The sequence below is a fragment of the Melanerpes formicivorus genome, unplaced genomic scaffold (genome assembly GCF_026170545.1).
Source record: "Melanerpes formicivorus ecotype bairdi unplaced genomic scaffold, bMelFor1.0.p_v2 SCAF_58, whole genome shotgun sequence".
NCBI lineage: Eukaryota > Metazoa > Chordata > Aves > Piciformes > Picidae > Melanerpes > Melanerpes formicivorus.
The window spans coordinates 3,763,482-3,776,165 of record NW_027142410.1 but is presented as its reverse complement, the minus strand read 5'-3'; the positions used below and the strand labels follow the sequence as shown (position 1 = coordinate 3,776,165).

At 42.3% G+C, this 12,684-nt stretch overlaps 1 protein-coding gene across 22 annotated transcripts in view; it reads right to left on the bottom strand.

Annotated features, from left to right (window-relative positions):
* MADD (MAP kinase activating death domain) overlaps positions 1-12,684 on the bottom strand; it is an 88,322-nt gene that overhangs the window by 28,733 nt on the left and 46,905 nt on the right. For 10 of the 22 annotated variants that reach the window (XM_068161549.1, XM_068161548.1, XM_068161554.1 and 7 more), the window contains 7 exons: positions 12,213-12,266; positions 9,141-9,238; positions 8,725-8,808; positions 5,451-5,609; positions 2,481-2,589; positions 1,872-1,934; positions 1,316-1,436 (listed from right to left, as the gene is read on the bottom strand). In XM_068161549.1, coding sequence (XP_068017650.1) covers positions 1,316-1,436; positions 1,872-1,934; positions 2,481-2,589; positions 5,451-5,609; positions 8,725-8,808; positions 9,141-9,238; positions 12,213-12,266 — 688 coding nt within the window. The remainder of the gene's footprint in view (positions 1-1,315; positions 1,437-1,871; positions 1,935-2,480; positions 2,590-5,450; positions 5,610-8,724; positions 8,809-9,140; positions 9,239-12,212; positions 12,267-12,684) is intronic. The other 12 variants (XM_068161551.1, XM_068161556.1, XM_068161560.1 and 9 more) reach the window with 3 other exon arrangements.

The following is a 12,684-nucleotide window of genomic DNA, read 5'->3' as shown; positions in this document are numbered from 1 at the left end:
TCCATGACAATTACAACTGCCAGAAGAGGAACACGTAACTCAGTACAAGGGCTACCAGCCTTTAGGAGGCATAAGACAGAAGTAAGCTGATGAAGGCAAGTGCACAGGCACTCTCTCTTCCCAGTAAGGAAGGCAGTTTGCAGAAAAAGAAAGAGTTTTCAAACTAGCACCCCTCAAACTAGTTCTTATTTTGGCTACTGGATCCCATGTTACATGATAGCATGGGTGTAGGTGCTACACCTGCAAGTGGTAGACAGAGAATGATGAAATATTAATAAAGCTGATTAAAAAAACCCCTAACAAACCAACCCCGGACAAACAAACAAAACCCCAAACAAAACAACAACATCACAACCCCTTTGAGTTAGTCCTGCTTTAAGCAACCACACAGATATTTCTAGAGACTGGTCCTCTCACAGGTCTTTTGTTTAAGTGACTTGCTTCTGTAAGAGAGAAGGCTCAAAATACAGCTTCTGGAGATATGTAATTCTTTCACTTCATGTCACATACTGATACTGATATTACTCCAGAATACAGCCATCTTGCCACACAAATCTCTTGCTTTACAACTGATGGATATACACTACTACTATGCCATCTGTGCATACTGTCATTATGCTTACACTATCCATTTCTCTGGAAAGATCACCTCTTCACAAGAGTTATCACAGTATCATAGTATCAGTCAGGGTTGGAAGGGACCACAAGGATCAGCTAGTTCCAACCCCCCTGCCATGGGCAGGGACACCCCACACTAGATCAGCCTGGCCAGAGCCTCATCCAGTCTGGCCTTAAACACCTCCAGGAATGGGGCCTCAATCACCTCCCTGGACAACCCATTCCAGGGCTTCACCACTCTCATGGGGAAGAACCTCCCCCTCATATCCAGCCTGAATCTCCCCACCTCCAGCTTCATTCCATTCCCCCTAGTCCTATCACTACCTGACATCCTGAGAAGTCCTTCCCCAGCCTTCCTGTAGGCCCCCTTCAGATACTGGAAGGCCACAATGAGGTCACCTGGGAGCCTTCTCTTCTCCAGACTGAACAGCCCCAACTCCTTCAGTCTGTCCTCACAGGAGAGGTGCTCCAGCCCTCTGATCATCCTCGTGGCCCTATTTAAGCTTAAGACACTGCTTCAGTACCCGGAGATGGCCAGCACAGAGACAAAAGGGTCACCCCAGAACAGTCAGGTATAATAACAAGGCTTACAAAGTGACATTAGCATGTTCAGTACAATTAAAACAACTGTTGTTTTTCACTATTTCAGCCCCAGATGAAACAATGACAAAGAAAGGGGTCTACTAAAGAACTTTACCTGTCTATCATTTCCTGAGGTCCCTGGTCCATCCCCATTCCTTCTCTCTCTAACATCACAGCATCCAAAAAAGCATCTTCCCAGAACTGCATCTGGTCCCACAAAGTTGAACGCTCTTTGCCTATGTAATACATTAAAAGAGTTTGAGCATTTATTCCATTCAATCCAGTCAAATACTTGAATTCCTGTTCCTTCCCACTCCTTGAAAATACCATAAGCCAACACACAATTAATCCATTAAAAAAAAAAAAACCACAACACACACCAAAAGGTAAAAACCAAACAGACAAACAAAAAATCATTAAAAAAGGTTACTTTTAAACCACAAGCAATAACACAACTAAAGAGAAGTGTGAAAGAGAAGACAGGACATGTTGCTCACTCTAATTCACTGCATAAGCTTTTCAAACCCTTACACAGAAGTACCTCTCATCTCTATTCTTTCAGGAATAAATCTTCCACATACTGTTAATACTGCCCAAAAAGAGACAGGAATATCTCACTCAAACACACACCATGGCCAACACAAAGAGAAGTGGAAAGATAAGATTATTACTCATAGAGAAGGTTTCCATTGCAGCATCCTCTAACTGGTCCCAGACAGATCCTTTATCCCTACCTGCATCATTCCAAGCAGGTAGAAATGATAAATGGAAAGGATGAAAAAGACAGGAAGAGAGAGCCCTTGATTAATAGCAAGCCTAGATGAAAAACATTTCCAAAAAGCCAATATGCTCCTAACTCAAGGATACATTGAAATTCCACTAGTATCCTGAGTTAAATAGCCCTCTGTTCAATGACTTAGGTCAAAAGACCTCTCTTTAAGGATCAATGATACATGTTTTCCTTCTGTACATAGATAAGTGCCCTCTCCCTTTTTCCAACAGCTTGAAGAATTCATATTCAAGAACATGAAGAGACTTGGACCAACTACATTTTAGGCAAACTACACCACTCACACCCATCTCCTTTTATTCAATCTCCACAGCAAATCTTTGGCTTTACTCTGAATGGCTGCATGCACCCTCCTATTCAACCAGTATGGATGACAGCAAGTGGTTAAAAATAGTATCTGGTAACATAAAAATTCCAGTCTGACCCAGACATGACTCTCCCCAAACTTCAGTCTAAAAGATCCCATCTCCATAAAAAAAAAACAGTTTACCCAAAAGTCCTTCATAGAGATAGACACGTTGGTTCCCATCCTCTGGACCTCTCCCTGGAGTACTTCCTTTGCTATCCTTCACAGTCTGCTTCAGATTGTGAGACTTTGCCTGGAAAGCAATACAAGAGGTGTCAGGTGTAACAGAACAAGTGTCTGTCCCCTGCAAGGCTTTCTTGCAGTCAGTCCACTGTTGTGTTAACTGATGCAGTTTGCAAGCTGTACGTGACAGATGCTTCTCCCACTAACATTTATAAAGTGAATAAATTACTTTGTTCATAGAGCAAGGTAATACACTGAAAGTCCAGAGTCATACAAAGGAAAAACAGAGACAGATAAAAACACAGAGAAAGCAAAATGCTTCCCTGAAGGAAAATTGAGACAGAACAAAACCGGCAAATCCCAGGCTAAAGGAATGAACAGTTAAATCGATTCTGTCATCCCCCAGACTTCATGCATATGCATTGTTTGCCAAATTCTAATAGCAAATCTTTCCCACTGCTTAGGAAATAACTGAGTATCACCATCACTATACAGATTGTGATGATCAGACATACACAGCCTTCTCAGGACTACACATAAAATGAGTATTCACAAGCAGAAGAAGGTTACCTGAGTGCTCTCTCACATTCACGCCTTACAGGTTTTTCTTTCATTTCCCATTCATAAAGATCTGACACCAAGCAATACATTACATATCAAAGCATTACATATTAAAGCATAACACATCATCTGAAGAACTGTGTGAAGAACTGAAGGGCCAGGAGGATGCTCAGAGGGCTGGAGCACCTCTCCTATGAGGACAGACTGAAGGAGTTGGGGCTGTACAGTCTGCAGAAGAGAAGGCTCCAAGGTGACCTCATTGTGGCCTTCCAGTATCTGAAGGGGGCCTACAAGAAGGCTGGGGAAGGACTTCTCAGGATCTCAGGTAGTGATAGGACTAGGGGGAATGGAATGAAGCTGGAGGTGGGGAGATTCAGGCTAGATGTGAGGAGGAGGTTCTTCCCCATGAGAGTGGTGAAACCCTGGAATGGGTTGTCCAGGGAGGTGGTCGAGGCCCTGTCCCTGGAGGTGTTTAAGACCAGACTGGATGAGGCTCTGGCCAGGCTGATCTAGTGTGGGGTGTCCCTGCCCATGGCAGGTGGGTTGGAACTGGATGATCCTTGTGGTCCCTTCCAACTCTGAATGATACTATGATACTGTGATACTATGTGTGCTGACAGCCAGCAGCAACTGTGAAAATCAAGCTGGCCCATCTATTTCTCTACCACCAAGTAATCACGCAATACTCGATATTCATCGCACATCGTGTACAACCATCATCTGTAGTCTAAATCTGCTAAGAGGGTTCTTCAAATTCCACTTAGTTTCAATAATCAAGCAAAAAAAAAAACCCTACTGAAAACTAGGTGCTCTAAGAAAAATAGAGTAACTTTTTAATAATTAAGAAAACACTCTCTTTCATCTAAATAAGCAGACTTCATTAAACCATTTTCATGCTCTTAGAAATCTGCAGTGAAACATAATGACTTTGTTGCATAGAATTAGAAGCCCTGGAAAAGCTTTTACAATCTTATCTGGATTATAAAAATAGTGAGGACAATCAGACTAATGCAATTTGCTTCCATATTGGGCCATCAGTTTGATACAGCCAAAATAATTACATAGTTATTTTCCTGGTAGGATGTGCCTTAGAGGTTATACCCAATAATCAAGGACTTAATAAATAAATAGGATATGTCAGATCATTTCAATTTTAACACATACAGATCTTCCAACTAGGAAAACATATTTTAAAGTCATGGTTACACTTCAAATAGAATAGAATAAAATAAACCAGGTTGGAAGAGACCTTCAAGATCATTGCGTCCAACCCATCAACCAATCCAACCCACCTAAACAACTAAACCATGCAACCAAGCACCCCATCAAGTCTCCTCCTGAACACCTTCAATGATGGTGACTCCATCACCTCCCCAGGCAGCCCATTCCAATGGGCAATCACTCTCTCTGTGTAAAACTTCTTCCTAATATCCAACCTAAACCTCCCCTGGTGCAGCCTGAGACTGTATCCTCTTGTTCTGGTGCTGGTTGCCTGGGAGAAGAGACCAACCTCTGCCTGTCTACAACCTCCCTTCAGGTAGTTGTAGAGAGCAATAAGGTCACCCCTGAGTCTCCTCTTCTCCAGGCTAAGCAACCCCAGCTCCCTCAGTCTCTCCTCATACGGCTTGTGTTCCAAACTCCTCACCAACTTTGTTGCCCTTCTCTGGACACGCTCCTGCAAGTCAACATCCTTCCTAAACTGAGGGGCCCAGAACTGGACACAGGACTCAAGGTGTGGCCTAACCAGTGCAGTGTACAGGGGCAGAATGACCTCCCTGCTCCTGCTGGCCACACTGTTCCTGGTGCAGGCCAGGATGCCATTGGCCCTCTTGGCTGCCTGGGCACACTGCAGGCTCATGTTCAGCCTACCATCGACCAGTACCCCCAGGTCCCTCTCTACCTGACTGCTCTCCAGCCACTCTGACCCCAGCCTGTAGCACTGCATGGGGTTGTTGTGGCCAATGTGCAGAACCTGGCACTTGGATGTGTTCAATCTCATGCCGTTGGACTCTGCCCATCTGTCCAGCCTGTCGAGGTCCCTCTGCAGAGCCTCTCTACCCTCCAGCAGATCAACTCCTCTCCCCAGCTTGGTGTTGTTGGCTTTTTTTAAAGTAACAGAGCATCTGCTACCATCTCTTTCCTGTATCAAACATCTGCCTTTAAGAAACAGGGAATATGTTCCACTTAAGCACTTGCCTCCAAATGTCCATTTCGTTGAGAGAAATACTGAATGAGGGGGAATTAAATACTGCTAGAAGCTGTAATGTGGTGCAAGAGGTTAATCTACTGTCTAACCTACTACTGTACCAGAGGTAATTAAAAAGGAAAAGTAAAATCAAAATTACAAAGGAAAGTCTGCAATGCCCTTACAAAGATCGAGTTGGTAGCAGAGTTTGTCTCGATTTCACTGTCTGACACAGTGCCTCTGGATCCTGTCAAATTGCCACCGTTTTCCAAACTCGGGCCATCACCAGCATTGCTACTCAAGTCACTGTCTGCTCCTAATGTCTCTCCAGAACTGTTACTAACCTGTGGAGAAAAATAATGCAATTAGCTTCAATTGAAACAGACACTGTGGAGAGAGAAGTTGTAAAATCTTTCCTCTTAAGGCACGAGAAAAGCAGCAGTACAAACAAAGGCCACATTTGCCTTTTCTCATTCAGTAACATTATCTTCTCATCAAGTCCTATGCTGCAGAAAAAAAAGATGAAGAAAGACTCAAAAAGCCCTTCAGAAAAATCATAGAACTCCTTAGGTTGGAAGCATTCTGTTAAGATCATCTATAGGAGAGCTTTACAGCTCAAGCAGGGTCAGACAGAGTACCACACCCAGTCAAGGTTTTAAATCTCCAGACAGAAAACCCACCACCTCTCTGGACAAACTGCTCCAGTATTTTACCACCCTCAAACTCAAAAACTGTTTTCTGGTGTCAGATGGGAATCTCCTGCTTTAATTTTTGTGTTGATTGTCTCTTGTCCTGCCAATGTGTACTCCTGAGAAGAGTCTGGCTCTCTTGCTTTCATTCCTCACATGAGGTATTTATATGCACTGATATAAGATCCCCAGAGTCTCTCCTCTCATGAAACATGCTCCACTCCCTTAACTGTCTTTGTGACCCTGAGCTGGACTCCCTCCCAGTAAGGTCTTATCCTTCTTGCACTGGGGAGCCCAGAAGTAGAATAATTCTCCAGGTGCAGCCTCATCATTACTGATGAAATTTTTCACCATAAGCGTGGTGAGACACTGGAACAGGTTTACCCAGGGAAGTCGTAGAAATCTCATCCCTGGAGGTTTTTAAGGCCAGGCTGGATGTGGCTCTGAGAAACCTGATCTAGTGTGAGGTGTCCCTGCCCATGGCAAGGTGGCTGGAACTAGATGATTCTTGAGGTCCTTTCCAACCCTAACAATTCTATGGTTCTATGAACAGAACAGAAGGATCACCTCCCTCAACTTGCTGACAGTGCTCTTCCTAATGGCCTTTTCTGCCACAAGGGTGCATTGCTGGCTCATGATCAGCTTGCTGTCCACCAGGATCCCCAAGTCTTGCCCAGCAAAGCTGCTTTCCAGCTGGTTAGCCACCACTGTATATTGGTGAACATATTTATTGCCCCCCACATTTAGGGACTGGCATTTTCCCCTTGTTGAAATTCATAGATTCCTCTCTGCCCAGTTCTCCAGCTTGTTGAAGCCTCTCTGAATGGTGGCACAACCATTTGCTGTATTGGACACTCCTCCCAGTTTTCATCATCTGTGAACTTGCTCTGTACTGTCATGCAGGTCACGACTGCAGATGTTAACATCACTGTTGCCAGTAGTGACGCCAGGGGTACACTGCTACTGATGTGTCTCCAGATGGACTTTATGCCACCAGTCACAACCCCCTGGGCCCACCCCCCAGGCAGTTTTCAGTTCACCTCACTGTTTATTTATCTAACCCATATTTGTCAGCTTATCTATGTTACAGGAGACCGTGTCAAAGGCTTTACAGAAATTGAGGTAAACAACATCTGCTGCTCTCCCCTCATCCACCAAGCTAGTCACCACACTGCAGATGGCTGTCAGGTTGGTTGAGCGTGCATGCACCACTGTAAAACTGTGATGACTAGTCCCATTCACCTTCTTGTCCTTCACCTTTCACAAAATGCTTTTCAGAAAGACTTTCTCCACCATCCTTTCTCAAGGACTGAGGTGAAGGTAGTCAGCCTGTAGCTCCCCAGATCTCTCCTGTTGCCCCTTTTGAAGATAAGGGTGGTATTTGCTGTCTTTAGGAACATCTCTTGTCACCATAACTGTTCAAAGACAATCAAGAGTGGCCTCACAATGGCATCAGCCAAATCCCTAAGTGATTGCAGCTGCAGTCCCTCAGGAACCATGGACTTACATATACCCAATTTGTTGAAATGCTCAATAAACCCTGCCATTCTCCATCAAGGGTAAATCCTTCTCATTCCAGACTTTTCCTTGGGTCTCAGGGACCTGGGATTCCTGAAGGCCAGTTTTATTGGTAAAGACTGAGGCAAACAATGGCCTAAATAGTTCAGTCTTTCCATCTGCCACCAGTTCCCTTGCTGCATTCAACAATAGGCCCACATTTTCTCTAGTCTGTCCTCTTCCTGCTTACGTACTTGTAGAAACCCTCACTGTTTCCATTCACATTCCTCACCAGAAACTCCACATCCACTGGATTTCCTAATCCTATCCTTGAAAGATGATACAACAAATGTGACTCCTGGATCACTTGCCCCTTCTTACACTTCTTCTACACTTTCATTTTACGTTTGAGTTCAGTTAGGAGTGCTTTGCTTATCTATGCAAGCCTCTTGCTCCCTTCACTTTGTTTCCCATTTCTCAGTATGTAACTTTCTTGAGTTTGGAGGAGGACATACTTGAGTATCAACTAGATTTCCAGATCCTCCTTCTATGTGGGGCAGTAACCCACAGAATACAATTACTGGGTCCATTACAGAAAGAAAAACCAGAGTATTCTTGTCATAGTCTTGGAAAAGATGACGGAAAGCCAGGTATTTACAGATATGCAGCAGTCAAGAGAAAACAAAACCCAACAACAAAAAAAAGGGAAGGTCCTTGGGTTTTATCCCTGCCAGATGCCATAATAGAAAAAATGTGGTAGGGAGAAGACTCATTCATTTTTTAATGAATGAATTTCTGCTGCCTTTCTCCTCTAGGCCCTATAGCTGATCAGAATGCAAGCAGACATTTTGATAACATTCAAGTGCTTTAAGCTAATACATAAAAGTTTGTTCTTGATTTCAAAGCTTCAAACAGCTCTGCCTTTTTTGCTCTCAGGTTACTTTTTTCAACTTCTATTCTTTATAGATGTCTTATAAACAACTAAGACATATGTATAAAATGATTGCAATCTACCAGTTCCATAAATACACCAGTATGTAGGAATATGTAACAGCAACAAGTACCATATATGAAGGATGCAATGTTCCAGTAAAGGACTATGCATATTCTGTCAAACGTGCATGCTTGCCCCCCACTCAGTAGCTCTAGAGAAAGAACTCACAGATTACGCAGGTCTGACAGTAGGCAGCCACACCACAAGAAAGTGTAAGCACAAAATGTCTTTCCCTACTTCAGCAAGCAGTGAATCACAACAAGATCAGGCATATCCTACCACTGTGCTAACTTCGGAATCCTGGCTTGTACTTCGGACCATAACTGCTGGTGCTCCACTGGGCAGAGCGTCGAAGTCACTCTTCTGCAATCAAAACATATATAGGACAGGAAGAAAATTCACATCAGTTTTTATCATAAAGAGAGAAAAACACTTTCCATCCCTCTGGGGTCTTGAAGCACATGTCTTAAGCTTCCTCAGTTTATTTAGCCAGCCAAACAGAAACTACTGCCTGTGTGTCAAAAAGATCATGGGGTCATAAACTTGAGAAGTCCCCTACAGGAAAAGGGGAAGACATTTTAATGAATGAGCCTTTTGAGATTGCTCAAAGCCTAGAATTTTCCCTACAATTAAGTAGCAAATAGAAGAACCCTCACTCATACAGCAGAAATAAAATAAGCATAGGAGCCACTGACCTGAGAACCTGAGGCCAAACTAAGGCCACTGTCTGCACTGATTTGGGATTTTTTTTCATCTGTTTCTCCCAAATCGAAGTGTTTCACACCTTCTGGTCCTGAACAAAAGAAAAAGAAAATCATTACTGTATCAAGAAAAAATGGGAAGGCAGGAAGCAGACAACAGACTGAAAGCAAGAACAGTACCAAGAAAACTAGTTTGCTTTCTTATTCCTCAGATTATTCCTTGGTACTGTAAACAACAAGGCTAGCAGGACACATTCTTCACTTTGAATTTCAAATGCTCCAAAGGCATAGTTCAAGAGGACTAACACTAAACAGCACCTTTGTTAGCCATTCAAGAGAGAAACGATGACAGCAAAGGTCAAGTAGCTTCCAGTTACAATAACACATGCAGAGCAGTTGCCATTCAACTCTAGGAAGCCACTTCCGTTTTCCTTAGCAAAATACAGGGCACCTATGTACTTAAAGTCAGAATCGTTTTATGAACAGCTGATCTGCTCTAAGTCATGGACAGAGTTTGTTAGGTTGCCCACAGCAACTGTCTAGGCAGTAATCAGGCAACAGGTGACAAGATCATAAACAGTGACAGGTGTTAACACCAGCAAGAATTTCAATGAAGAAGCTTCTCTTCTGCTGCAGTCTGTAACATTCCCCAATTACCTTAACAAATGGCTCTCCAGAGTTGGCAATCACATAGGTCAGTAGTGAAAGAGGGAATCAGCAAGCTTTAAGTCATGCATTTATTAACCCACCAATACAAAAACAAAAAAGGGGAAAGAAACAATAAAGAACTTTATGTTCCATTTCTCATGCAGTTCTAGAATCATAGCATCTATCGTCCTCTGATGTGATGGCAGAAGAGAATCATGGAGTAGAGCCTGAAATTTGATAAGCACTGAACGAGATAAGTAACAAGGCAAGAAGAGAATGTGTTAGACTGTACACAAAATGTCACTACTCTCAGAAAGGGGAAGAGACTGGATGCAACACATCTGCCATATCCATATCTGCCAACTATTCAGAAACAGGAAGACATGATCAGCAGCTGGAATATTTGTATAATATATCCATGACTATATCCAGAATCTCTAAGCAAACAATGCCACCATCTCTTATAAACCACTGATCACAACAACCTGGGAATTATGAACATGTTTGTATTATATGCACTACTAGAGAGGGTAAGACAGCAAAAAGAAAAGAAAAAGGGAAGGGAAGAAAGAGAGAGAGAGAAGGATACTATACAAAGATTTGTGGGAGTGAGTTTGTGATGGTATGTAAATTCATGAATAGCAAAGCCATAAGTGGTCTGTGCAGACCATACTAGCTTACTACTCAACCAACCAATCTCCATTTGAAGGGCTTTACAGAAAGTGTTCTTCATTTATTATAGTACTCTGCCTCCAAATCCGTATGTCTTAGTTACTGTAAAGATTCTAAAAATGAGAAAGTATAAACAAAATTTACAAGAAGAGAAAAATAACTAAAAATATCCTAAGAAGCTGGAGTCTTGCTTACTTCTAAGGGTCTATTTTCACTCATTCGAATGGCCACCATTTCTAGTTCTGAAAAACAATGCAGCAAAAATGTTTGTATCTCATTACTACAGCAAGAATGCTAAACTTCAGCTGTGTGTTTTAAGCAATTTAAGAGTTCCCTGTCCCAAAATAATTCAGATAGATTCCTGGCAATGTGACTTACAAAGCAAGTGAAAATGACTGAAGCAGTTCAAGTAACTGAGAGCTGTGGCAATACTGAGTCCAAGGAGCCAAACAACCATAATCACATGCTTGTCGCTATCAATTTCCAGGCACTTAAAAACCTCCCCTTCCCTTCTTTATAGAGTTGTATATCTAATATACATAAACCACTAAAACCTTAATTTGTCTTTCCCAACACAGGCACCTACCTAAACGGTCCAGTTTAGGACAGCAGGCGTGAGCACGTAACATAGCACATGTCCATCTCCCACGCACTCCTACCTCAGCAGAAAGCAATTCAGATCTTAAATATAGTAAGCTGTACTGCAGAGGTGCACTACTTGCCCCATTCTCTCTGAACTAACTTCAGATGCTCACAGGTACTTAGCTGAAGTATTTAACTGAGGACCCTAACATTACTCTAGCAAACCCAGGCCCAGTGAGAATGTCAGGAATTTTCACCTATTCATTTTAGCTATTAACCCCCCCAGCCTTCAGTTTGTAAAAAGGGCACCAGCTCTGTGAAGTAGAAACTGCACTTATTATGGTTAGGAAACACCTACCAAAATCATGGTGGTCATAAATTAGCTTTATGTCACATGTCCCTGTTTACAACAGTGATAACCAAAAGGGCAATACTTTGAACAACACCTATAGATAATATTTCTTTGATATCGTATTTCAACAGATGTTAAGATCTGTGTAGGTTTCATCTACTACTTAGACTCTGCAAACAGCCTCACAGTATTTAGCTCCTTTAACATGGGAATATAAAAAAAAAGTATAAATCATGTTGACTTATGAGACTGTTTTGTAACAGCCATCATTAAATACAATTCTTCACATACACCTTCTCTCTCCCCCTCGAAAGTATTTCTTGTTGCAGACTGACTGCGGTCATAAACTGTTCATGATAGATGCCAGGTAACAAAATTTGCCATCACATGGCTTGAAAGAACAGAGAATTCTTCATTCCAGTAGCATTCAATCAATCAATATATTCATGTAAAGAATTGTTAAGCAAAACTGGTCTTTCACTTTTTAGAAAGGAGATGGAATATGTTAAAATCCTTCCATATATGTCTGCTGTGGCGAGGATGCAGAGTATCTGCTTCCTCTTCTTTGAAGAAGGCAACATTCAGGGGAGGAAAAAAAGAAAGAACATAAAAAGAAGAAACATTTGAACACAATTTCCCCAGAGCAAACTGATCTGTTTGGTCTCCTCTGTAAAGCAGGCTTTCTTGACAGACTTTTGTTCTTGTGGGTATAAAAACCGTGTGCCATAGATGCAAGTTCACCCTGCACCTGGGGAGTTGGCAGTTATGGGGAGGCTGGAGGAGTCAGTTTCTATAGTTTTTAGTTTCCTTACTCGTTTTTTCCAAAGCTTTTTGCTTTTTCACTTCCTGGTGCTTGTTCCACAATTCTACCCAAGATGCATTGAAAGCAGGAGAGAAAGAGAAAGAGTCAGCGGCTAGTCAGACAGGTGAAAATGGGGAAAAAAACTGAAACAAAACCCCCACCATCTTGGAAAAACAACAAGAAAAAAAGGCAGAAACACCCCCAAAAAAACAGAACTTCACAACAACTACTAAGAGAAGGGTCAGTTAACACCGTTTACAAGAACGTAACATCCTATGTACTTCTTTTCAGAAGAGCTGCTTACGACACCTCACAAACATGGACTGTCTGATTGTAATTGCTATGAGGCTTGAATTTCACCTGAGAGAAAGCAGCAGTCTTAGCAAACCAATCAAAATGTATCTCTTCATTCTTTACAAGAACACTGCCCTGGTATCGGTTTTATGCTGGAAATCTCAATCTCTTTTATCTCCCTGACAGAT